At 46.0% G+C, this 27440-nt stretch overlaps 1 protein-coding gene and 1 pseudogene across 1 annotated transcript; both read right to left on the bottom strand.

The window, feature by feature from the left end:
- Positions 1-7192: 7192 nt before the first annotated feature.
- Positions 7193-7449, bottom strand: LOC110257587 (small integral membrane protein 15-like; annotated as a pseudogene).
- OR10AC1 (olfactory receptor family 10 subfamily AC member 1) lies at positions 7193-17844 on the bottom strand. The gene is made up of 3 exons (XM_085005607.1): positions 17514-17844; positions 10997-11164; positions 7193-9291 (listed from the first exon to the last, which is right to left on the bottom strand). Exon 3 carries the CDS (start codon positions 9268-9270, stop codon positions 8293-8295), a length of 978 nt encoding a protein of 325 aa, XP_084861733.1. The 5' UTR covers positions 9271-9291; positions 10997-11164; positions 17514-17844; the 3' UTR covers positions 7193-8292.
- Positions 17845-27440: the final 9596 nt, after the last annotated feature.

Below are 27440 nucleotides of genomic sequence, written 5' to 3'. Positions count from 1 at the left end.
TGTAATTTGGCACAGGGCACAGGCACGTAGAGCACGGTGGGCCTGGCAGGGTGGGCATGTGGATTGCAGTGGGCCTGGCGGGGTGGTTTTGCCCAGGTGGGTGGGGGCGTGTAGAGCATGGTGGGCCTGGTGGGGCAGCTCCACTCATGGGCATGGGTGCCCTGAGCGTAGCAGGCCTGGTGGGGCGGCTCCGCGTGGGCGGGCGTGTATAGCTTGCTGGGCCTGGCGGCGCGGTTCTGCGGGGGCCAGTGAGCAGAGTGCCGCGGCCTGGTGGGTCGGCTCCATGCAAAGGCTCAGGCTCAGTTGCCCCGAGAGTGCTGGGCGTGGCGGGGTGGATCCACATGGGAGGGTGTGGGCACCTAGAGCTTGGTGGGCCTGGCAGGGCGGCTTTGCATGGGTGGGCAAGTAGATCATGGTGGGTCTGGCAGGATGGCTCCATGGGGTGGGCACCCCAGGCACCGCGGGCTTGGTGAGGCGGGTCTGCGCGGGTGTGCCCGGATGGGAATGGTCTGCTCTCTGCCAGCCAGCAGGCAAGCGTGGACGCTGGGGTGCAAAGAGTTTTCTATGGTGGCTTCCCTTCCTCTTCTCCCCTCCCCAACAATGGCCTCTTGTCTCTCCTGCGGGTCCTGACCTTCTCCCGGGTCCCCTGTGCCCTGGCTTTCCCCTCCCCAGCCCTTAGTGTACCACTTTCCCTGTCCATGGCGCACTGCTCCCTAGTTGCTGAGGCTGTCTCCTCACCTCGGACCCCAGCCAGCTCCCACGGACTGACCTCCAGAGCCCAAGTCTCAGCGCCCAGCGCCCAGCCCCCACCCGAGCATCTCGGGCTGTGGCGTCTGTGCCAGTGGTTCAGATGCTCCGTGCATCTCTCTGCTTTTTGGTTCTCATACCTGCTGCTGTGCTTTTTTCGGTTGTCTTGGGGATCCCTCCGACTCGGCTGATCTTTCCATTGGTCAGGTGGCTTCCCAGGGTGTGAGTTCCTTTTCTCCTTCACGGCTCCCTCACGGGAGTGCTAGTCCCATCCTGATTCCTTTTCTCTTTTTTCCTTTTCTTCTATCGTGTTACGTCAAGAGTGTCTTGCCCTTTTTGCAGGTTTGGGTTCTTCTGCCGGCATTCAGTGGATATTCCGTGGGCATCGTTTTACGTGCAGATGTGTTTTTTGATGTGTTTGTGGGAGAGGGTGAGCACGTCTTCTCCCTCTTGGGCCGTCCTGCCTCCACCTCCGTATTGTGGATTTAGATGCCGGGTGCTCCGCAGTGCAGGCTCGAGGGTATGGAGGCAAAAAGGAATAAAGTCATTTTCTGCTTATACCCTGAGCATTCACGATGTTCAAGGAGCCAGTGCTTCTTAGTTTCCAGAACACAAGAGATGTGAGATCTGGTGGTCTGCAAGCTGGGAATCTCTTTCTGGCTGGGACCGTTTCCCCAAGACGTTCAAAGTGTCAAATGCACTCTCCGTAGCAGAGGTGGTCTTACCTACTTAGCAGAACACCTCATGGCCGGAGGCAGCAAAGCCTAGTGGCTAAGGGTGTAGGTGCCTAACCCCAAATGCTGGCTTCAGCATCCTGGCTCCCCACCCTGTGCATTGATGACCCTGGGCAAGTGTCTTTTGCCTCAGTTTCTCCACGTGTAAAAGGGAGAGAATGACAGTGTCCACCTCACGGGGCTCTGGTGCGAATCAAAGGAGAGAATCCATGTGAAGCCCCCAGCACAATGTCTAGACCATGTGAGCCCTCAACCAATAGTATTTTTATGTTTAAAATACTTTCAACATTTTAGAAGAAAGGTTCTAGTCAAACCAAGATTCCAAATAGAAATTTTTTTCCCCCTCACACATTTACTTCCATCCTGTTGAGCCTTGTAAACTCAAAATTTTCTTAGTTTTCTCTCTTGCAAAACACAAGCTGTTCCAGCACTTCTCTGCCTCAAACCGAAGTGTTTTATGCCGCCTTTGGGATTTTGGAAGAGATGTTTTGAAAATATCTTTTTAGAAGTGTCTCTGGTTAGAACTGATGCTCAAGCTTTGCTATAAGCGCAGCAAACTTTTGAGGTCTTGTTCTGTGGAGCTGAAGAGGGCAGATTCCAGCCCAAGAGACTTTTTGTTTTGTTTTGTTTTGGTCTTTTGTCTTTTTAGGGCCTCACCCTCGGCATATGGAAATTCCCAGGCTAGGGGTCTAATCGGAGCTGTAGCTGCTGGTCTACACCCCAGCCACACCAGATCCGAGTCGCGTCTGTGACCTACACCACAGCCCATGGCAACGCCGGATCCTTAACACACAGATCGAGGCAGGGATGGAATCGTTCTCCTCATGGATCCTAGTCAGGTTCATTTCCGCTGCGCCAGGAGGGGAACTCCCTCTATTACTAATTTCTCGAGGCAGTTCCTTAGTGTTTTCCATAGTGGTTGCACCAATTTACACTCCCACCAACAGTGCAAGAGGGTTCCTTTTTTTCCACCTTTTTTGCCAACACGTGTTCTTCGTTGTCTTTTCGATAATAGCCATTCAGACAAGTGTGAGGTGAGGACTCAAGGATTTGCATGTCCCTGATGGTTAGAGATACTGAGCTTCCTTTCATGTGCCTGTTGCACGGGGCTTAGTTTAGATGCCGGAGACTGTCTCATTGGTAGGGAAATTTCACTGAAGATTTAATAAGAATCTTCCATGTTTACTTCTTTTTTTAAAAAAATCTTTTCTGGAGGACTCTGTTCTATTCTAGTTCCCTCCCTCTGCCCCCTTCTAACCAGCTCATCCTTTACCTCCCCGACCTGGGGAGGGGTTTATTGACTAGAAACCGCTCGTTTTTAGCAATCTAGTTGCCACCACCTCATTGGGAACGTTCCACTTCAAGGAAAAGGACCTGTGTCATCCGAGTCATTGGAACTTTTCTATCGTAAAGGAGTCTATGTGCCTGAGCTTAAGCTACATGCTCCAGAAATAGCAGTAAACGATGTAAAACTCTCTGAGGGAGACGGGTAAAGATGGAATCTGAAGCCCAAGTGGAAGGGTGACATTTAAGGAGGAGGATGTCAACCTTTTCCATGGGGAAGGGTAGGTGTTACTGAGAGAGAAGGCTGCCCCTCAGAAGCATCTAATGGGAGCTTTTAAAAATCCCGATGCTGTCTGGCCCTGGGAACTATATCTAGTCACTTGTGATGGAGCAGGATGGAGGATAATGTGGGAAAAAAAATGTATGTGTGTATGCGTGACTGGGTCAATTTGCTGTACAGTAGAAAATTGACAGAATACTGTAAATCAGCTATAATGGAAAAAAAATAAAAATACGTAAATTGAAAAAAAACTCCAATGTCTGAACTTGACCAAGACCAATTCAGTCTAAATCTCTAGGGTTCGGGCCAGACATCAGTATTTCTATTTATTTATTTATCCTTTTATTCATTTGTTTTAATTTTTTATTATAGTTCATTTACAATGTTCTGTCAATTTCTGCTGTACAGCAGAGGGATCCAGTCATAAGCGCGCGTGCGCACACACACACACACACACGCTCTTTTTCTCACATTATCCTCCATCATGTTCCATCACGAGTGACTAGTTCCCTGTGCTACACAGCAGGATCTCAATGCTTACCCACTTCAAGAGCAATAGTGTGCAGCTACTAACCCCAAACTCCTGGTCCATCCCACTCCCTTCCCCTTCCCCTTGGTAACTTTAAAAAACAGTATTTTTAAAGTTCTCCAGGTGATTATAGGGTTCAGCTAAGTGAGGAAGCTGTGATCTCGGGGTATTGCTGGGTGGAGGATAATTTCCAGCTGAGTTCAGACCTGATGAAATTCCAGTGGCACTGACACCAACAGTACTGCACTCTCACAAATTATGTGAGAAGTGAGGGGAGTATTAAGATTTGTCAGCTGGGGTGTATAGAATGCAGAGACATGGGAGTTGAGAGCACTGGTTCCAGTAATTAAAGACTGAGTCCAAGAGACCTTGGTTTTGAAGGGAAGCAGGGGAGCTTGGAGCAACTGACGAATGGGAGAAGTCAGGAGCCAAAGGGACTGAGAGGCTCAGAGCAAAGAAATGAGTGTGGACAGGTACGAGGAGGTGGTGGAGAGAAGAATCTGGGAGGGACGGACTGCATCCCCATGTAGCACTTCCTTCCAGCCGTAGCAACTGGGGTACTTGCCGTGATGGGATCTGCTGTACAAAGATAGCTACGTACTGGAGTTCTTGTCGTGGCTCAGTGGTTAACGAATCCAACTAGGAACCATGAGGTTGCAGGTTCAATCCCTGGGTTTGCTCAGTGGGTTAAGGATCCGGTGTTGCCGTGAGCTGTGGTGTAGGTTGCAGATGTGGCTCGGATCCTGAGTTCCTGTGGCTGAGGTGTAGGCCAGCGGCTAGAGCTCTGATTAGACCCCTAGCCTGGGAACCTCCATATGCCGTGGGAGCGGCCCAAGAAATGGCAAAAAGACAAAAAAAAAAAAAAAAAAAAAAAAAAAAAAAAAAAAAAAAAAAAAAAAAAAAAAGAAAAAGAAGAAAACAAAGATAGCTATGTATGTAAAAGAATCTATGAAGGTCCTGCTGAAAGGCTAAAGAAATGTTTTGTTCCACACACACTGTCTCATGTATCATCTGTAGAGTCTGATGAAGCCTCTGGCTTCAGTATCAGGTAATTTCAGTCACTTGTGAAATAAAACAAAATCATCATGTTTTTAAAACCCTCTATACTGTATGATGTTTGACATCTTGGAGGCCTTGCTGGTGGGGAATAGACCATTCCTCCCAGAGCTGGCTAATTCCTAGACCTCGCAAACCAAATTCCATCTGAGGACAGTTTTCACAGGCAAACCAATGATTCCAAAGCCCACATCCCAATGACATCCTATGTCTAACACTCAGGCACCAAGCCACCATCTTCCCTGCCCTGTCACCCCAGGGCCAGGTCCACTAGACTGGACAGCTAGAGACCCCTCCTATGGCCCAGAGCCTAGCAGTTATTCAAACTATCCCATCCGAAGCATCCTCAAGCTCCCCTACGCTGCCTCATCCATTACTCCCTCAGAAACCACAATAGCGGCTGAGAGCCACGCCCTCCCCTCTGTCCTTCTGCCTCCCGACTGACCCAGTGCTTCTCCATGGGCCCCGTGTGGTGTGGCCTGCCCCCTTCTCTCGCTAGAACTAAACAAACTCTTCTCTCAAAGGGAGGTGTCTCTGTGTCTGCCACCTTACCATCCTGGAGGAAAACAAATCACAGGTACAGGTCTTGAAACGGTGTTAAAGATTTCAGCATTTAAAACAAAGCCAATGTTACTTTCTACTCTGGCAGGTGATTAAACATGATTTGAGTTGGTTCTCCACGTTTCTTCAGAACTGGCTGGGGCCAGGCAGTCCTTGTATGATCTCTGGCTAGACAGCACTTCTGGAAGTGGGTGTGCTGGGTGCCTGGCTGCTGGCCCTTTGCACATGCTTTGCTGAGGTTGGTACAGGTGAGCTTGACGCTCATTGGGCTGGATTAGGCATCATCCCTCTAAATTCATCTTTGTCTTCAGTATCATATTATTTCAGAAACAGGCATCTCCTTTGGCACTGTTGCTCACTCCATCCTGGAAATTCTCTTTCCTTGGTTTCCATGACACCATGCTCTCTCACATTTTCTTCTATGTTTTAATTGCTCTTTTAGGAGAAAAAAAAAAAAAAAAAAAAAAAAACCTCTCCTCTCTGCATTCTTTTTTCTCCGCCTAGCATTTATTTTTATTTGGAAGCACTTGTTCAATAAATAATACGTACGTGTATTTAAGGAAAGTAGTCAAGAAAAGTAAAATCTGCCCCCTCCCCAGTTCCCCAGACTCTTAATATGCTTGCCAGTGTGTGTGTGTGTGTGTGTGTGTGTGCGTGTAAAATTATAGGACATGCAGAAGAAGCACACACGCATGCTAATACACACATGATACTCTGTGTGTGTTTATACGTAAATGCTCTTATAACATAACATGTGTTCACTCATTTCTTTAACAATTTACTGCTACTCAGTAGTGAGGAGCTACTCCATGACGAACACCGTTTAGGCCCAGGGAAGATCATGGTGAGTAAAGCAGACAATTTTCATAGGCTTTATATTCCGTTTGGAGGAACAGGCAATTTTAAAAAAAAGTCATTTAGGAGTTCCTGTTGTGGCTCAGCAGGTTCAGAATCCAACTAGTATCCAGAGGATGTGGGGTTTTTTTTTGTTTGTTTTTGTCTTTTTCAGGTTTGCACTCGCAGCATATGGAAGTTCCCAGGCTAGGGGTCTAATCGGAGCTGTAGCCGCCGGCCTACACCACAGCCACAGCAACGCTGGATCCAAGCCACGTCTGCGACCTACACCACAGCTCCCAGCAACGCTGGATCCTTAACCCACTGAGCGAGGCCAGGGATCCGCATCCTCATAGATGCCAGTCGAGATTGTTAACCACTGAGCCACGATGGGAACTCCTGATCAGACATTTTAACTACTTCACACTTCTACTTAGCCCGAGTGAGAGTAAGTTTGGCCTTTTTACTGCAAGCTTTAAATCACAGTGTTACTCTACTCAGCAAGTCACTTCTGGGAAAATGGCAGCGTTCATAAGTACAAAAATTGTTATATCCAGTGTTATTCTACATAGTTAGGATAATAAGAGAAATTCTGTATAAAATTAGATTGAAAAAAATGCAGAACGTTTAATAATTGCCAGTATCTCAAAAGCCAAAATGAGAAAAATGCAGGAAATAGAAATACTCATTGAATATTATTTTGCTCTGAGAAAACCAGAAATGATTCTATTCCAAGAAATAAACAATTACGATAAAAGATGTAAATAATATACTGTATCTCTTTTCAGCTAAAGCACACACTTTTTATCTCAGGACAGTTCTGATTTTTACGTTTTTAACTTCCTTTGTCCAGAACACCTGCCCGTTTTCAGCCATGGTTTGAATAGAGTTCACATTCTCAAGTCATTTTTATCCACAGGATGCTTTCATTTTAGTACGTAAGCTGCAAAAAGGCAAATGACTAAAAAAGACTTGGTAGCGTAAATGCCAATTTACAATAACTGTCAAGAGACTTCCGCACCAAAGCCTACAGTAAGATGCTATAGTACAGGTGAGAACCAACATGATTCTTCCATATGCTCAGACTTCGTTCACTGCATAATCCTGTCATAAGGTCCGGAAAAGAACCTTAATGGGCCTTCCAAAGCTGCATAATTTTCCAAACTATTTTCATCCAGTTGCAGAGCCTGTTCATTCCTTCAATCTTTTTTTAGTCGTTTAGCTTTTGCAATATTTTCTTAACATTTTTGTTGCTTCTTTTGCTCCTTTTCCCTGGCCTCGACCATCTTGGCCAATTCCCAGGACGGTGCAGTGCTGGCCAGAAACAATGGCGTGAGGGCCACCATACCTGTTGTAAGGAAGCCATGTGGGTCCTTTGCAGCCCCTTCTACAGCACACTCCGCCCAAGCTTTTATATCAAACATCTGTGCAGCCGTCTTATGCTTGCGCAGTAATTTTGTCCTGGGATTATCAACCAATCACAATGTCAGATGACCCTTAGTGGTCGTCATACGCTTCTGAGAGAAGGCTTAATTTTACCTCCTGGTTGGGTTGAAAAGGCCGACCCTCCGCCTCTAGGAGCGCCAGCCCGGTGGGGCTTGTACAGCAGGCAGTCTCCGGGTATGCAGGGTCGTCCCCGCAAAACCTGGCGTAGCGGGCGCAGTATCCGCAACCGCTGGGCATGGGGGCAAGACCAGGGCATCGGGCGCCACCAGCCTCCCCTACATCATGCCTGGAATCTTGAGGTCCGACCCCCCACTCCCCCTCCATTTGGGGCGTTCTTGACTCTTCACCTGGTCGCCCTCTCCCCAGCCCACAGTTCTCCATGAGCCACCTTTGTCCCCCAGGCAGCTTTCCTTGACTCCCTCTTCCCTTGACAAGTCTGGCCTAAGCCACTCCATCCATGACCTCTTTGCTCCCCACATCTGCCCTTCTTTGCCTTCTCTAAGCTCCCTGAGGCAGGCGTTGCGCTGCCCTTGTCACCGCCTTGCCCAGGCCCAGTACATGGCAAGAGCTCAGCAGGAGCTCATTGAGCCCCTGAATGGAAGTCTAGGGTTCTAGTCCACACTGCCTTTGGCTCTTCTTCAAGGGAGGGGCAGAGGATGGGGCCACTGCCCAGAGACTCGCTTTCTGTGGATCCTTTTCCGGATTCTCTTTCCCGTATCCAGTTCTTGAGGTCCCCAGGGGTGTTCCCAATGCAGACTCGTCCGGATGGGGGAAACTTCAGGGAGCAGAGCTGCCTGCTCCGGCCAGGTCTCTGCCTGCTGTCAAGGCTCACACACACCCTGACCCTGGGCTCGGCAGGGCCGCCACCGCCCCAGCACCCTGCGGATGGCGGTAGTGATCTCACGGTTGCGCAGGCTGTAGATGAGCGGGTAGAGCAGCGGCGTGACGTTGGTGTAGACAAGAGCCAGTGTGCGGTCCTGCCGCGGCGAGTAGCTGGCCTTGGGCCGCACGTACATGAAGGTGGCGCAGCCGTAGTGGAGGAAGGTGACAGCCAGGTGCGAGGCGCAGGTGGAGGCGGCCTTGTGCCGGCCCTGCCGGGAGTGCAGGCGGCGCAGGGCGGCGGCGATGGCACCATAGGAGGCCAGGATGAGCACCGAGGGCAGCAGCACCAACACCAGGCAGGCCCCGAGCAGGGGCAGCTCCTCCACGTAGCTCTGCGTGCAGGCCAAGTGCAGCAGCGCTGTGATATCGCAGAAGAAATGCACTAGCAGGCGGGAGCCGCAGAAAGGCAGGTGAAAAACAGCCACCGTGAGCCCCACGGACACCGCCAGTCCCCCGAGGCAGCAGACCAGGGCCAGCCGTGCACACAGCCCGGGGGTCACTACAGCTGCATAACGCAGCGGGTGGCAGATGGCCACATACCGGTCATAAGCCATGGCAGCCAGTAAGAAGCACTCGGAGCCACCCAGCCCCACGAACATCTGCATCTGAACAGCGCAGCCCAGGAAGGAGATGGGGCTGCCTAGGCCAAGACTTGGAGAGGCCAGGTCCGCCAGAGAGCGGGGCACCACCACCAGCGTGTAGCAGAGCTCGATGGCTGACAGCTGGCACAGGAAGAGTAGCATGGGTGGCCTGCTGGGCACCGAGGCCACGGCCACCAGGATGAGCAGGTTCCCACTCAGGGTGGCCAGGTGCACCGCCAACAGCAGCAGGAAGAGCACAGGCCTCAGATGTGGGAACTCAGCAAAGCCCTGAAGGAGAAAGCCACAGGGCATGGTGGCATTGCTGGGGCTGTCCATGCACCGGCTGCCCAGAGGCGCCTGTAGAGAAGAAACGGGGGAAGGGAGAGTGTGCGGGCTGTGGATCCTCTGGCTCTGCTGAGGAAGAAGGGGCTGGGTGGAGCTTAGAGGGTGGGAGGGAGAAGGGCTGCCCAGAGCCGGGAGGCTTTACAGGTCCAATCCCAGGCCCCTCCCCATGAGGGACATCTTATTAACTTGTTCTGAAAAATGGTGCACTTTTTTCCTGCCTGGACTAGATTTCCTATAGCTGTTTTCTCAGCTTGATCTTTCCCATCGGCACATGGAGGTTCCCAGGCTAGGGGTCCAATCGGAGCTACAGCTGCCGGCCTGCACCGCAGCCACAGCAACCCTAGATCTGAGCCATGTCTGCGACCTACACCGCTGCTCACTGCAATGCCAGATCCTTAACGAGGCCAGGGACGGAACTTGCATCCTCATGGACACTAGTTAGATTCGTTTCCACTGTGCTTCTGCTGCAGGCGCTCCCTTAGGGCTTTTCTTTACAATGCATGGATCCTGCCCTCCGCAGCCAAAGAATTCCCTCTCTTCAGGCTCCACTTATTTTCTGGGTCCTATACAGCTACCGTATTAATCCACCTTGGCCCCTGCTCCCCAGGCAGGCATTGTGGCGTTAGGCTCTGCTTCTCTTTCCTCTTGCCTGCCCTACTGTGCCACTTCTGAGGTGCTTTATGTGGTGTGACCCAGAATCCCGAGAACGTAGCACAGTTGGGGATCTTAGCCGTCATCTCATATGATATCATGATTTTAAAGAGGAAAAGCGAACGCCGGGGAGGGGCAGGATGAAGGGCTTAACAGCTCCTGGAAAGTTAGCAAACGAGTCTGCATTCCTGAGGCTGAATCCAGAGCTTCCCAAGACCCCATATAAGGTTAAAAGGTCCCTGGCATCGGTCAATCCATATTGATTTAGCCTTTAAAATAGAGACCCATATCTGGGCCTGACACTGAGGCAGCCACTTGGGCAGGAGGCGATGGTGAGCGGAAGGGCCTCGCTGGACACGTCAGGAACCGTATGTCCTGACACTCTTACTAACACTGTCAGCGTGAGAACAAGTGAGGCTGTGTATCTGCTCCAACTTGTCCTTCAGAGGTAGCAGCACATGCCAGATCTGCTGTCGGAACCCAGTCTCTTTCTAAGCATGATCCGGGCACTCATTGCAGGCAACATTTGGAAAACATTGACAGCATGTAGGTTGGCTGCAATCGTTATAAACCTCCAGGGTCAGGGAACCCGAGGTGGTAAGAATTCAAGGCCATGTCGCCTGGGAGGAGGACGTTTGAGTTTTCCGATCATTATTAATGCAATTTCTTTTTATTTCCTTGTGTCTGCTTACATGAATTTCAATGGTCAGCTGCACCATGATTTCCTCTTAGGGACTCTGAGTCACTGCGTGTCATCAGTGGAGCTAGTGCAAGTGCAAGTGCAAGAAAGCTGGGCCACGGGCAGTTGGTAAATTTGATGCAGGAACGAGAAGGAGGGCAAACTGCTCAATTTTGGCTATTAGTGCTCTTTTTTGAGGAGCGTTCTCAGGCTTTCTATTTGTCAGTGTCCACCTGTGTTCTTTTTTATCATCCAGGGGAATGCCCCACAGAGGTTTGTGTGGTTAGGGAGGAGGAATAGGGTGGGGTTGTGGGTGGGTGGGTCTAAGGAATGTGGACTCATTTCCCATCGTCCCCCCCCACCCCAAGTCAGTTAAATGTAACAAACCTGCGTCCAGTGCCTCTTCTGCCAGGTGTTGTAGCTGTGGGTGTGACCGAGAGAGAGAAGCCTGACTGTCCGGAAGGTTCAGGCAGGACAAAGCTGTCAAGTCACCAGGCGAGCTCTCTTTCTCTGGCTTTGCTTCCCTTTGGTTCTTTCCTTCTGCCTTTTCCTTGCCTTAGAGAAGCAGAGGTGGGTGGGGAGGCAGAGAAACACAAAAAATCCAGTTTCTTTTTCCTTCACATTCAAACCTCACAGAAATGGAGATGACAAGACAGGCTGGACGGTGGCATCAGTAACTCTAAGTTCAAGGTGTGTATCACGGTGACAAACAAGACCCTAGAAAGCCAGCCAGATCGCTCGAGTCAGTCGAAAGGAGACTGAGGCGTATTCCTATGTTGTCTGGAGTTTTTTAGGCTGAGTTGTCACATGTGTGTCACAAACTAGGAGTGCATGTGAGATGTGTCTTTTCCCTGAGAGGGAGAAGGGGAATAGATACTTTTACAACTTCAATAATGTAGCCTATATAAAACCAGGCTCCAGGAGTTCCTGTTGTGGCTCAGCGGTTACATACCAGACTAATACCATGAGAATGCATGTTCGATCCCAGCCTTCACTCAGTGGGTTAAGGATCCGGGCGTTGCCATGAACTGTGGTGTAGGTCACAGACGCGGCTTGGATCTGTGGCAGCTGGCAGCTGCAGCTCCGATTCGACTCCTAGCCTGGGAACTTCTACATGCCATGGGTGTGGCCCTAAAAAAATGACAAAAAAAAAAAAGGACAAAGAAAGAAAGAAAGAAAAAAAGTCTCCAGCCCAGTGGGAGAAGTTACAGAGGGAACACACTGTGAGGCCTGCCTTAGTCACCTTCCTCCTCCAGCGCCAGAAGAGCTGAATTCTCCGTCTTCCATGTGCTTAATAACACCAACAATATGGCTACACTTAGGAGAGCATCTGGCAAATGCTCGTAAGGACTTTATGCATTTAACTCACTTAGTCCCAGCCTAGCACCGTCTAATGAAGTATGTGGACTCTTATTACACCTACCATACAAGTGAGGAAATTGAGGCCAAGGGAATTCAGTGTCAGGAAGCTCATCAGTGATAAAGCCGGGTTTTCACTCAAGCAATCTAGTCCCTGCTAGTCCATGATGTCATCAACTATACTGTCTTCCTTACTTATCACTCGCCTAAAAACCCTTCTCACATAAGACACACCCACTCCCTTCTCCCACATCTCCTACCTTCCCCTGCCCAGAAATGACCTGCAATCTCCTAGGCATTTCTGTCCTCAGATTTCCCTTTGCTAACATTTCCAAGGTAGCAGGATTAAGAAGATGTGGTATATATACACAATGGAATACTACTCAGCCATAAAAAAGAACAAAATAATGCCATTTGCAGCAACATGGAAGGAACTAGAGACTCATACTGAGTGAAGTAAGTCAGAAAAAGACAAATATGTATGATATCACTTATATCTGGAATCTAATATACAGCAGAAATGAATCTTTCCACAGAAAAGAAAATCATGGACTTGGAGAATAGAGCTGTGGTTGCCAAGAGGGAGGGAGAGGGAGTGGGATGGATGGGGAGCTTGGGGTTAATAGATGCAGACGATTGCCTTTGGAATGGATTAGCAATGAGATCCTGCTGTGTAGCCCTGGGAACCATGTCTGGTCACTTAGGATGGAGCATGATAATGGGAGAAAAAAAAGCATGTATACATGTATGTATAACTGGGTCACCATGCCGTATAGTAGAAAATTGACAGAACACTGTAAACCAGCTGTAATGAAAAAAAAAATCATTAAATAAAAAATAGTAAAAATAATTTCTCCTTAGCTTTGACACTCATCATTACTCTTGTAATTGTTCTGACAGATCTGTTTTCCTAATTGTGTAAAGGCTCCATGGAGCGCCCACAGATTAATGGTTGGCTGAGGGCCCAGGACATCTAGATGTGGCTGAAAGCCTTTCTGGGCCGGGGCTGTGGATCTGGGATTTGATTTTGGCTGTGCAGAATCATTAAAATGATCTGTAATACTAAATAGTTTTCTTTTTTTTTTTGAAATATATTGCTCAAGCAGTAAAGGAAATGTGTAAACTTAAATTCATTTGAAGAGAAGTCAGAGGGATAAATAATGATCAAAGCATTCAACTAAAGAGGTTAGAGAAAATAAACGCAGAAAGGAGCTGCAAAGGATATACTAAAATAGAAAATTAGTGCAATGAAATAGAAACAAATGAATAAGAGCATTAAAAGTAAAAAAAAAAAATGATCTGTAATAATGATTTTTTAAATCAGTCATTTTACCAGTCAGTCAAAGCGCTTCTAAGGAGAAATTGTGGAACAGGGAGATTTGAAGGGCATCCCGTAGGTCAGGCCCCCCCCCCAGGTCTTGAGGACTCCATAGCATGCTGACCCTGAAGATCAGATGGTCCAGATCCAGCAGGTCATAAAACCAGCCTGAGACCTCACCACTAACTGTGGGCAGTAGCGCTGCACTCACAGCTCCTGGTTGATGGTTCTATTTCTGCCAGAATTGACTTCCGGAGTAGATCTAAGCCTATTGATCTAGTATCATTGTTTACAAAAACATCAGAGGAGAGGTCACAGAAAAATCAGATCATGGTCCCATGAGCAGTTAAATTTAGAACTGTAGATAGGCCTGCATGTCCCTAATTTGACTGTTATGAGCATCTATCTATAAATTTGCACAAATGATTCTGAAATCTATTTTCATCCAGTTCTTTGTAGGGAAAACACATACGATGCATTCAGAAAATATTTTTCTTTTCCTTAATCCTCAGTGAAATAGAAAGTGTCTCCAGAGTCTAAATTTTTGCTTTGTGCTTTGATAGGTGCTAAATTTTTGCTTTGTGCTTTGATAGGTGCTAAATTTTTGCTTTGTGCTTTGATTTGGGATGGTCACAAGGTAATTAATGCTTCCCAAACCTTGCCTCCTCCGGGTTGAATGGGGATAACAAAAAAGGGATGTGAGAGAACAGGTTAAAAACTAGTGCAAAACCCCCGGCATAGTAGGTGCACAAAAAGACTCAAAAGCATTCCCATCTCTATCCTTCATGCTGGCAGGCTTAGATCACACTTCCTCTGAGTATTCATTGTCCCACCGTGAAAATCTGCTCACTCCTTGAGTGTGCTTTTTCAGGTGCCTTCTGGGGTCCAAGAAGCAAAGATACACATCATATTCTGGATTTAGGAGACTCTTGGGGAGAAAAGTAGAGATGGATACAGATAAGTCTCTCTCTCTCTCTCCCTCTCCACACGCACATCCTACTACCTATCTATAAATACTCATTATTTTCATCATCTGCCCCTCTCTCTGTCTTTTCCACTTTTTTCTCCTTGGTTTCCTATTGTCTTTCTAAGACTATGTAGATTATGGACGAAGCCATCTTTGGGTCCTGGCTCAGCCACATACTAGCCGCGTTACTTGGGGGTGATGTTCTAAGTTTCCCTAATTCTCAGTCTCCTTGTGGCTACATGGAGATAATGGTGCCTGATTCATAGGCATGTTGCAAAGGAAGCTTGCAGCACAGTCCTGGGTACAAAGTGAGATAGTTATTAATCCCATCGTGTGATAACCCATCTTCCACGGTATCATGTTAGCCTTTGGGCTCCACCTGCAGAGGGGCTGACAACTGTACCCACTCTAACGACTCCTTTTCCTATGACCTTGGCCTTTTCCTTGGTTTATGACAGATAACTGGAAACTCACTAACGCGTATTTGCCTTATTATATGTTTCAGATTTAGATTTGTGTTCTGAAATAAAATCCCTTGAATTAAAACTTATTTACCTTTTTTCTTGCTCTGTCAGGCAGTCTTACATCTTTCAAGGTTTTCTTATCAGTTTGGGAATTGCTTTACTTAGAGGAGCTAAATGCTATTTTTGGTTATATGGATTTCACTCTGCTCCCTCTTCAACCATTTATGATCTCAGCCTGAGCCTCTTTTCAGGCCTGGTGTTTCTGTCTTGTGAACTGTTTCTTTTACATGATAAAGCAGTCTATGAGTCCCTATGACTAAATTTGGTAAGAAAGCTTGTCAAAGGCGTTTGAAAGTCTAAATAGAAGTCTTTGCTCGTTTCTTGTTGGCCTCTTTATCCGCTAAAAGCATTTAAGTAGATTTAATATGGAATGTTTTCCTTACACAAACATTTTTGCTTTTCCCTTTTTATGGTGGTTTCTGAAGTATTTAGTGATCCTACACGTTATAAAAATGAAATGCCCTTGATATTTCCTGTGTCTGCTCTGGAACCCTTCTTAAAATGATGGTTTTATGCGTAATCTTTTAGTTCTTAGCTCTGGGTCAATATGTTACCTTCAGTTTTGCAATTTGGCCAATATGTCCTAAAGTTTCCTGACAATTCAGAATTATGACAATGTGTGTACTTGTGTTAAGAGCTCCCCGAATAGGTGCCACTCTTTTCTCCAAAAATCAATTGCGGGATTAGAACTTTGAGTAAGGTGTCATTTCAGGCTTCCTGCTCCCTTTTATTTTCATCTGGAGAGGAGCTCTGAACCATACAAATCTAGGAGTCCTGCTGATTTTAGAGCTGGCTCTCTGCCTTTATGCTTTTAAAGAAACGCTCTGCTTGAATGAAGCAGCATCCATTTAAACGAGTATCTCTGACCCAGGCTTCCGCCAGAGGAAAAGGCATGTGCTTCAAACACAAGTACTTTAATCTTCCACATCAAAATTGTCTGGCGAAGAGACTGTCCCAGTTCCAGGACTGCAAAATTCAACTTTATCTCACATAAATGCATGATCATTGTGCGGTTACATTTTGAAAAGTATTCCAGGACTGAAGGTCGGTTAACTTTATCTACTTCAGTAAATATTTGCGTTTTTGCTTTATAAAGAATTTAATTTGTTCCGAAAGTTTACTTTGGTTTTAGTAGGTTTGAAAATACTTTTCATTTCTAACTGCATCTCGTGCTACAAAATAGCAAAGAGGGTTCCCCCAAAAAACTCAAAAGAGGAGTTCCTGCTGTGGCTCAGCAGATGAAGAACCCAACCTAGCGTCCATGAGGACAGGGGTTGGATCCCTGGCCTTGATCAGTGGGTTAAAAATCCAGCGTTGCCGCAGGCTGCAGCATAAGTTGAAGATGCAGCTCGGATCCAGCCTTGCTGTGGCGTAGACCTACCAGCTACAGCTCCGATTCATTCCCTAGCCCAGGAACTTCCATATGCCACAGGTGCAGCCATAAAAAGAAAAAATATATATATACAAAAACCAACTAACTAATAAACAAAAACTCAGTAGACACTGTTTCTTTTCGGCCATAGACTGAGCTGTAACTGAGCAGTGGGGCAAGTTGGCCGCATGGATGAGAAAATCGAGGCTATCTTAGGAGTTCCCTTTGTGGTGCAGCAGGTTAAGGATCCAGCATTGTCTCTGAGGAGGTGCACGTTCCATCCCCTGCCTGACACAGTCAGTTAAGGATCCAGTGCTGCTGCAGCTGTGGCTCGGATTTGATCCCTAGCCTGGGAACTTCCATGTGCCGCCCGTGAGGCTGAGAAAGAGAAGTAAAGGGTGACCTCAGCTCTGGCAGGGTGTTTCCACGATTCATTAACATGAAAAAGAAAAAATAAAGAGAAAAAAAAAAGCCCTGGTAAAGAAAAAATGTTCATTTCCTGGGCCAGCTGCCTTCCGGGAGAGACGGTTGCTGATCTCTTTGGAGCATATCTCAGAAAGCCAGGGGCACCTCAAAAAACCCATCACCCGCAAACCCATCGCTGTGCATAATTTTGGCTGCAGGACCTTTTTCTAATGAGATACTCTCCCCACAATCTTTACCCTCAAGTTTCTAGAAAGACTCCTGTGGTTGCTAAGAAAGAGCATCAAATTACTCAGTGAAATAAGAGAGAATGCACAGGATTCAGCCACCCCCAAGGATGGACTCTGATGGGAGCCTAGCTCTTCTTCAAGGGGAGGTCCTGTTTCTGGGACTTGGGGCTGTAGCCCTTTGTCCAGAAGGGGAGGCATAAATGGAGACCCCCTGTCGTGGTCTCATCAGTGGGCAAGTTTTTATGTCCTGTGAAGCCGAGTTGTGGTCACAGGTAACATCTTCTTGAATACGTTCCATTCTGCCTCTGAGAGTTGAAATCATATTTCCCTCACTTCTCTTCCTACATATTATTCTATAGAAAGAAGATATTATTGGATGTGATTGGCCATGAAAACATCTGTTGACTTGAGAAGCTAGACCTCTCTTATTTTTAGCGGGGACGCTGAGGCAGAAGAGATGCTTTTGAGCACAGGCATTCAAGAAAAATAGAAGCAGCACCTAAGCATCCTGGCATCTGTTGCTGCCTCCTGTTTCTCATGCCTCGCCCTTCCTCACCACCCAAGATTAAAGGGTTCCACAGGCTATAGCACCGTGAACACCGGGTGGTCCGTGGTTTCCTGATGTGGGGCTCTGGATCTGATCTAAGGAGGGCTGTGGCATGGGAATAAATGCTTCTCTCACAAGCAGTTACCTCTTTCGAGCCAACCTACCTGGGACGCATTTTAATATCCTTGTTTCCTTATGTCCTTGCTCTGCCCTGGTGTCGCCTTCTCTTCCTCTGCCCTCCTATCTCGCAGGCGTCTCCTTCCCTGGGCTCAGAGCGAGAGGGGTGACTTGGAGATGACGGGTGGAGAGGAGATTCAGGTCAGGGTGACTGGAGGTTAGAGAGAGTGTAGGTGAAATGGAAAACAGCAGACCCGAGAGCGGCAGCGGTCAGCGGTGGAGGAGGAGGAGGGTTGAGAGGAGAAGAAGGAGGGATGGGAGGCTGCAGAGGGGAGGGCCCCCGGAGGGATTTCCACAGCGGGCTCTGGTGAGCTGTGTCTGGTCGGTGCTATACCTTAGCGTGCTCATATCTCCGGAGAGTTGGGGAGACAACGAGGAGAAGGTTATACTGGCCCCTTCCAGAGGGAGGGCAAGAACAAAGGCAGCCTTTGATGAATTCTCTTGCCACAAAAATCCCTCCACGAGGTAGGAGATGTGGGGGGAAGGCTTGACCCACAGACAATGACTCTGCAGCCGTCCAAAGGGAAACAACCCTTCCTATTTCATGCCGACCCCCTGCCCAACATGCTCTCTGTCCCATTGGTGCCACGCTCTTTCCTTAGGGTGTTCCATGCTCCTGTGTCATCACAGCAATTCCCATCTGTGTCTGCTGGACTAGTGGGTTGTTCTAGAACCTGTGGTGAGGTGTTGGGTTTAAGGTCGGTTAGTGTGTCCAGTGTCCAGAGCAGGGAGCTGGCTGTTGAGTTGCGTGAATGAATTGCCTTCCTTATAACTCTCACATGTGTGCAAGGATCCCCCCAAAACTGCACTAGGAAGCTCCCACCAAGAGGTCCTCCTGACTCTGGAGTATGACCTTGAAGACTCTGCAAGGTCCCTCTAAGTTCGAGAGCTGAAAACTTGCTCTTGATTCTTCGGCTATTGTGTGGCAAGTCCCTGCGTGTATGTGCAGCGGCGCCATAGGACGGTAGACGTTGCCTGTACCAATTCACTTATTCATTCATTTATACTTTGGTTTAATAATTCAACGCATGTTTACTGGGTACCTACTATGTGCCAGGTTTTGATCTACTGGGGTATACAGATCAAGGAACAAAATAGACAAAAATTTCTGTCCTCATGGAGCTTATGTGGGAGAAAGAAGAGCTAAATAGACAGGAGCCAGATTAGGTAAATGATATGGCATATTTGAAAGTAAATCAAATGAGGAAAAATAAAGGAGGACAGGAAATGTGAAAGGGTGACATGCAATTTTATTTTATTTTATTTATTTATTTGTTTTTTGTCTTTTTGCCTTTTCTAGGGCCGCTCCTGTGGCATATGGAGGTTCCCAGGCTAGGGGTCGAATCAGAGCTGTAGCTGCCAGCCTACGCCACAGCCACAGCAACACAGGATCCGAGCCTTGCCTGCAACCTACACCACAGCTCATGGCAATGCCGGATCCTTAACCCACTGCGCGAGGCCAGGGATCGAACCTGCAACCTCATGATTCCTAGTCAGATTCATTAACCACTGAGCCATGACGAACTCAGAAAGGAGACATTTGATGCAGATTTTGAAGAAGGTAAAGAAGCGATTCATGTGGATATCTGAGGGAAGAACATTCGAGGCAAAAGAATTAGCTGGTCAGGTCTGGTGTATTTGAGGCACACGAGGAGGCCAAGTTGGCTGGGATGAAGCGAGGACACAACAGTGGCGGATGAGGTCAGAAAAGCTGTGGGCAGCCAGCAGGAGGTGCCTTGCAGGGGACTGTGAGAAACTGGCTTTTGCTCTGTGTGAGATGAGGAAGCATCAGAGGCTTTAAGGACTGAAACGATATAAAAAGATCGCTCTGGCTGTTGTGTTGAGAACAGACTCTAGCGGGCCGGGGTGGAAGCAGAGAACTCAGCACGATAGTCCAGGTAAGGGAAAATCTGACTTAGAGGAAGGAGATGAGTCATAGAAAAGGTGAAACACGGATGGATTTTGAATATATTTGCAACGTGGAGCCAGCGGTTTCCTGCTGGACTGGGTATGGATGTGAAAGAGAGGGGCCAGAATGATTTTTATTTTTGCCTGAGCAATAGGAAGGATACCCGAGATGAGAAAGGCCCTCAACTAGAGCAAGTCTAGAGGGAGGAGTGACCAGAAGTTCAATGTGGGGTATATATATACATTTTTGTCTTTTCAGAGCTGCACCCACGGCATATGGAGGTTCCCAGGCTAGGGGTCTAATTGGAGCTGTAGCTGCCTGCCTACGCCAGAGCCACAGCAACGCCAGATCCGAACTGCATCTACAACCTACACCACAGCTCATGCTGGATCCTTAACCCACTGAGGGAGGCCAGGGATCAAACCCACAACCTCATGGCTCTCAGTCAGATTTGTTTGCACTGTGCCATCATGGGAAGTCCTCAATGTGGGGCCTATTGTTTGAGATCTCTGTTGGTTGTCCAAGTGCATCTGTCTAATGGGCAGTTGGACACACGATCTGCAGTTCAGGGGAGAGGTACAAGTTCAAGGTTTAAACCTGAAATGATCAGTTACAGGTGATATTTAAAGTCATGAAACTGGGTGAGCAAGTATGTGAATGAGTCTAGTTAGAAAAGAGGACGGGTCCCAAAACTGAGCCCAGGGCTTCTCTTAAAGTAGAGGATTTAGGAAGATGAAACCAAAAGGGAGACCAGGGGGGACTCTGCAGTCTATACCTCTCAGCTGAGTAAACCGCGTCCTTGTGTCTGCCTGTCATCCGATTTGTACACCTTCATCATAAAATATTTACATGGAACGTGAGTCTATGATACAGTAGGATGCCTTCCCCCATTGATAACAAACACTTGTTTCAATCCCTGCACCATTCTTCTGTTCAAGGTACAGTGGAAGGTTGAAGGAGTATCTTACGAGTCTTACTCTTCTTCATGACCCCTTTGTAAAGTGGAAAGAGCTACACAAGAGGCTGGAAGAGGGCAGAACTTAAACCCCATAGAGAAGGAAGGAGCTGGAAACAAAAATTTCTGGGTTCTAGAATTCTAGCTTCCTACCCCCAAGTTGCCTTTATTTTCTCACTCTGTACACTTTAAGAAGAATTTATTGGAGTACCCATTGAGGTGCAGTGGAAACAAATCCGACTAGGAACCCTGAGGTTGTGGGTTCAATCCCTGGCCTCACTCATTGGGTTAAGGATCCAGTGTTGCCATGAGCTGTGGTGTAGGTCCCAGATGCGGCTCGGATCCTGCGTGGCTGTGGTTGTGGCTGTGGCTGTGGTGTAAGCCAGCAGCTGTAGCTTAGATTCAACCCCTAGCCTGGGAACCTCCATATGCTATGGGTGCAGCCCTAAAAAAAAGCAAAAACCAAAAAAAAGAGAGAGAGAATTTACCTTGTGCAAGCCTTAGTTTGCATGGCTTAGCTATAAGAAGAATAACCCACTCTATGCCTAGTTAGCAGATCTTGTTCTGATATTTTAGTTAATTTTTAACAGCTCTTTTGAAGTGTAATTGGAATACAAAGACCTGTACCAACAAAACAAAGACCTGTACCCATTTAATGTGTACAATTTGATGAGTTTAGATATAGACAAACAACCTTGTTCCCATTACCGTAATTAAGGGAATAGACATAGACATAGCCTACACTTTCCAGAGTTTCCTGGGGTCTCTGTCACTTTCTCTCTCTCCCTCTCTCCCGCCCTCTCTTTCGTGGCAAGAGTCCTGAACGTGACTTCTCCCCTTAACATATTTTGAAGGGCACCGTGCGGCGTTCTCTCTGGGCACAACATTGTACAAGACACGTCTAGTGTTGATCCGCAAGGCATAACTGGAATTTCTTACCCTTTGAATACCAACTCCCTGTTTCCCTCATGATCTTATAAATTCTAAAGTGCTCCATAAATGTCACTTCCTATTACGGGGAAGCGTCCTGATGGAAGCATGTCTCAGTCAAGAACTCTGTGTCAGCCTCTCCCCGGCTGTTCTTTCTATGTACATAGTTTTCCTGTAAGGTGAGCAGCCCCTGGGAACGGACTCGGTCTGGACAGGCCTCCTTAGTGATCAGGGCTCACGGATGTGGTGATGTCAGTCGTTCCCAAACAGCTGCGTAGTCGTGGTTCGGAATTTTGGAAACGGGGCCAAGAAGATCTTGGACGTAATTTGCAGGATGCATAAGCCCTGACCAAGAGCAAAATTGACCCGGGACAGGGGTTTGGAGTCGTATACATACCATCTCCTTTGGCCGGAGTCTAGTTTTATCTGAAGAGGTGTGTCAACACAGGGAATGGCCAGCTGGGCCCTCAGAGCGGGGCTGGGGGGGTCTCTGCCGTGCCCCACCCCCCTTTGGAGGGTGGGGTGCGTTTTCTCAGACTCAGAATCCGGTGGGGTCTGTGTTTGAACAGAGACTGGCATTACTCACCTCATCTCCACATGCCTCAGGCGTGTGTCACCCATGTGTCACCAGATTGCAAACTGACGGTGGAGGCGGGTGGGATGAGGGGTGGGGGTGGGGAGGCGGCTTCTAGGGGAGAAAATGCTGCTTCTCTTTGACTTCAGTAGGGAAGCAGTCAGTCAAATTATTCATTGTGATGAATATGTATGATCCCTCTGGAGGAAAAGTTCATTTCTTTGGGGGGCTTTGCATACTTTTCTGGGGCAATTTACAGAAATATAGAAGATAGAAAAAAAAGCAACTGCAAGCTGCAGTTGATAGAGAGTCAACTGCAAGCTATCAAAATAAATGAAATTATACTGCTATGTCAAGGGCACAGAAGAGAAACAAAACAGATCAGAAGCCAAACCTTGAGGTAATTCTCTGAAAATTCTAGGAAGACCGATAAATGTCTGGAATGTTCACCATGGAAAAGTGAGAAAAGTTACAAGTGAATTAAAAAATGAAAATGGAGACATTAAAAATAGATATAGTAGAGGTTAAAAATAATAAAATTATATTATCAAAAAGTATTTATGATGTAGTGCGTACCTCTCTGAAAATAAAAGCCTAAACGGTTCCAGAAGAAATAGAAAGCTTGATAGACTTACAATCATTAATAACATTGAGTCACTATGTCATTAAAAAGATAACCTCTCTGAGAGTTCCCGTCGTGGCGCAGTGGTTAACGAATCCGACTAGGAACCATGAGGTTGCAGGTTCGATCCCTGGCCTTGCTCCCTGGCCTTGCTCCGTGGGTTAAGGATCCGGCGTTGCCTGTGAGCTGTGGTGGGGGTTCCAGATGCGGATCGGATCCAGCGTTGCTGTGGCTCTGGCGTAGGCCGGCGGCTACAGCTCCGATTCCAGCCTGGGAACCTCCATATGCCACGGGAGTGGCCCAAGAAATGGCAAAAAAAAAAAAGATAACCTCTCTGCCCTTCTCACTACTCCCATGGAAAATAATTTTACTGGTGGATTTTACTGAACTTTCAAGATGAATATAAAATATAAATACTGTAATAAATATAGATAGAATAAATATAAATAAAATATATATTATCCCCATATAATATGTGTTTTAGAAAATTAAAAAAAATCACCCAACTCATTTTATGAGGTTTGCATAAACTAGATTAAAATAAGTCTCATAAGCATACCACGTAAAAATATACACTAATTTTACAGATGAAAATAGTTTTTAACATTCTAAGGAAATTTGGACTGCCTGCTATGGGGCCGTGGGTTAATAATCTGGCATTGTCTCTCTGGTGGTGTGGGTTTGATCCCAGACCGGTGCAGTGGGTAAAGGATCTGGTGTTGTGGCAGATGTGACATAGGTCACAGATGCAGCTCGGATTCGATCCCTGACCTGGGAACGTCTGTATGCCACAGGTGTCGCCAAAAAAGAAAAAAAAATATGTATATGTATATATTATCCAAGGAAATTTAATGTTTCTTAAAAAACAACCTATTTTTACCACGTGACAGTGTTTCCAGGAATATATCGATGATTCAACTCCAGAACAATCTATAAATTCACTATCACATTGGTTGACTAAAGAAAACCGAGTCATCTCAAAACACATGGAAAGAGTAATGAGAATTCTTAGAAAGCGAGAGATAGAGAGGAATTTATAACCTAGTAAAAACTAAATATAAAAATTCTACCACAGATGTTTTATTTAATGGATAAATCTGAAGCAGTTCTTCTGAAGTTGGGAATAAGACACATATGATAAGTATAAGTGATACCTATTAGCACAGTACTTAGAATTCTAGCCAATACAAAAGGAAAGAAAATAGTTGATATAGAGGAGTTCCCTTTTGGCACAGCAGGTTAAAGATCCCATCTTGGAGTTCCTGTTGTGGCGCAGTGGTTAACGAATCCGACTAGGAACCATGAGGTTGCGAGTTCGGTCCCTGCCCTTGCTCAGTGGGTTAACGATCCGGCGTTGCCATGAGCTGTGGTATAGGTTGCAGACGCGGCTCGGATCCCGCGTTGCTGTGGCCCTGGCGTAGGCCGGTGGCTACAGCTCCGATTAGACCCCTAGCCTGGGAACCTCCATATGCCGCGGGAGCGGCCCAAGAAATAGCAACAACAATAACAACAACAAAGACAAAAAAAGACCAAAAAAAAATAATAATAATAAAATAAAAAAAAAAATTGTCTGGAAAAAAAAAAAAAAAAAAAAAGATCCCATCTTGTCACTGCAGTGGCTGTAACATGGGTTCGATCACTGGCCTGGGAAGATTTATATGCTACAGGCGCAGCCAAAAAACTTTGATACGGAGAATATAATTATTTGCTGATGATGTGATCCTTTACATTAAAAATCCAAGAGAATTGGAGTTCCCGTGGTGGCACAGCAGAAACGAATCCGACGAGGAACCATGAGGTTGCGGGTTCGATCCCTGGCCTTGCTCAGTGGGTTAAGGATCCAGCATTGCCCTGAGCTGTGGTGTAGGATGTAGGCACGGCTCGGATCCCGCGTTGCTGTGGCTGTGGTATAGGCCGGTGGCTACAGCTCTGATTAGACCCCCTAGCCTGGGAACCTGTATGCCGCAGGTGTGGCCTTAGAATGACAAAAGACAAAAAAAAAAACAAAAAACAAAAAAAAAAAAAAGAAAAACCATCACAAACCCAAGAGAATTAATGGGCAAATGAGTCATACCAATGAAAGAGCTCAGCAAAATTTCCTAAGATTAACATATAAAAGTAAGTCAGGTTTCTCTAAACCATCAATAATCAATTTGAAAATATAGTAAAAAATAAGATACCATTATGTAGCAACACAAATCATAAAATACATAGGAATTAATTTAACAAAATACACAAGGGCTTTATAAAAAAATGTAAGACTCTAGTAAAGGACAGAAAAGTAAATCCAAACAAAGTTAGAAATATGCCATATTTATAAATGGGTAAAAACTTTTTTGGAGTTCCCGTTGTGGCTCAGTGGGTTAAGAACCTGACTGGTATCCATGAGGATGTGGGTTTGATTCCTGGCCTCGCTCAGTGGGTTAAGGATTCAACATTGCCACCAGCTCCAGCATAGATCATGGATGGAGCTCGGATAAGATCTTATATTGCTGTGGTTGTGGTGCAGGCTGGCGGCTGTGGCTCCAATTCGACCCCTAGCCTGGGAACTTGCATATGCTGTGGAAGCGTCCCTTAAAAGACAAAAAAACTTTTTCCTTGTAAAAATGTCATTTTCTAAGATGGAGATACACTAAATGCATTTCAATAATAATCACAATAGAAATCATGAGGATTAGTAAAATTGATGTAATATATATAGAAAAATAAAGACCCTAAAATAACTCATAAAAATTTTAAATTTCAAACTAAAGTGAAGAGGTGAGAGGACGAGTAACCCTCCAGATATTTAGATATACTGCAAAGCAACAATTAGTAAAACACATTGATATTTGTATTTTTTAAAAAAACAGGCATTTGGGAAAGGGTTGACAACTCAGAAACAGAGCCAGATCTTCATGTTAACTTGGTTAAAAAAAACAACAAAAAAAGATGGATTATTTATTTATTTATTTATTTTGGTCTTTTTAGTGTCGAACCCATGGCATATGGAAGTTCCCAGGCTAGGGTTGACTCAGAGCTGTAGCTGCCAACCTATACCACAGCCACAGCAATGTGGGATCTGAGCTGCGTCTGCGACCCACACCACACCTCATGGCGACACTGGATCCTTAACCACAGAGCAGGGCCAGGGATCAAACCTGAATCCTCATGGATACTAGCCAGATTCTTTTCTGCTGAGACATGACAGGAACGCCAAGAAAAGGAATTTTTTTAATGATTTTTATCCTTTCCATTATAGTTGATATACACTGTTCTGTCAATTTCTGTGGTACAGCAAAGTGACCCAGTAATACGTGTGTGTGTGTGTGTGTATATACAGTTATTATTATATATATATTCTTATTCTCACATTATCCTCCATCATGTTCCATTACAAGTGACTAGATCTAGTTCCCTGTGCTATACAGCAGGATCTCATTGCTTATCCACTCCAAATGCAATAGATTGCATCTACTAATCCCAAACTACCAGTCCATCCCACTCTCTCTCCCTCCCCCTTGGCAACCACAAGTCTGTTCTCCAAGTCCATGAGTTTCCTTTCTGTGCCGTATATTAGATTCCAGATATAAGTGATACCATATGGTAGTTGTCTTTCCCTTTCTGACTTACTTCACTTAGTATGAGAGTCTGTTGTTCCATCCATGTTGCTGCAAATGGCATTCTTTTGTTCTTTTTGATGGCTGAGTAGTATTCTATTGTGTATATGTACCACATCTTTTTAATCCATTCATCTGTTGATGGATATTTGGGTTGTTTCCATGTCTTGGCTATTATGAATAGTGTTTCAATAACACAGGGGTGCATGTATCTTTTTTTTTTTTTTTTGGCATTTATCTTTTTGAATGAAAGTTTTGTCTGTATTTATGCCCAAGAGTGAGATTGCTGGGTCATATGGTAGTTTTATATTTAGTTTTCTGATGTGCCTCCATATTGTTTTCCATGGTGGTTGTAGCAATTTACATTCCCACCAACAGTGAAGGAGGGTTTCCTTTTCTCCACACCCTTTCCAGCATTTATTATTTGTTGACTTAATGATGGCCATTCTGAGCAGTGTGAAGTGGTACCTCATAGTAGTTTTGATTTGCATTTCTCTAATAATCAGTGATGTTAAGCATTTTTTCACGTGCTTGTTGGCCATCTTGTATGTCTTTGGAGAAATGTCTATTCAGGTCTTTTGCCCATTTTTCAGTTGGGCTGATGGTTTTTTGCTGTTGAGTTGTATAAGTTGTTTGTATATTTTAAATTATTACTATCATTTGAATTTATTTTCTCCCATTCTGTAAGTTGTCTTTTATTTTATTTTATTTTTTAATGGTTTCCTTTGCTGTGCAAAGGTTTGTAAGTTTGATTTGGTCCCATTGGTTTATTTTTGCTTTTAATTCTATTAGTTTTCAGAGTACAGGTCTTTTGTCTCTTTGGGTAGATTTACTCCTAGGTATTTTATTCTTTTGGATGTGATGGTAAACGGGATTGCTTCCCTAATTTCTCTTGCTGCTCTTTCATTGTCAGTGTATAGAAATGCCGTTGATTTCTGTGTATTAATTTTGTATCCTGCAACATTGCCAAATTGATGGATGAGCTCTAAGAGTTTTCTGGTAGAGTCTTTAGGGTTCTCTAGATATCGTATCATGTCATCTGCAAATAGTGATAGTTTTACTTCTTCCTTTCCAATTTGGATTCCTTTCATTTCTGTTCCTTCTCTGATTGCCATGACTAGGGCTTCCAAAACTATGTTGAAGAGTAGTGGCGAGAGCGGACATCCTTGTCTTGTTCCTGATCTCAGCGGGAATTCTTTCAGCTTTTCACCATTGAGAAGGATGTTTGCTGTGAGTTTGTCATGTATGGCCTTTATGATGTTGAGGTAGGTTCCTGCTCTGCCCACTTTCTGAAAGGTTTTTATCAGAAATGGGTGTTGGATCTT

The sequence above is a fragment of the Sus scrofa genome, chromosome 18 (genome assembly GCF_054392235.1).
Source record: "Sus scrofa isolate SSC_HxYL_T2T_F1_AM1 chromosome 18, Sscrofa_HxYL_maternal_Yorkshire_Landrace_v2.0, whole genome shotgun sequence".
Classification (NCBI taxonomy): domain Eukaryota; kingdom Metazoa; phylum Chordata; class Mammalia; order Artiodactyla; family Suidae; genus Sus; species Sus scrofa.
The sequence above is the reverse complement of the archived record's forward strand: the minus strand, read 5'-3'. Positions and strand labels throughout refer to the sequence as shown.

What these genes read in the sequence shown, in the direction of transcription:
- OR10AC1 (XM_085005607.1), bottom strand. Translation starts at nt 9,270, where the DNA reads ATGGACAGCCCCAGCAATGCCACCATGCCCTGTGGCTTTCTCCTTCAG.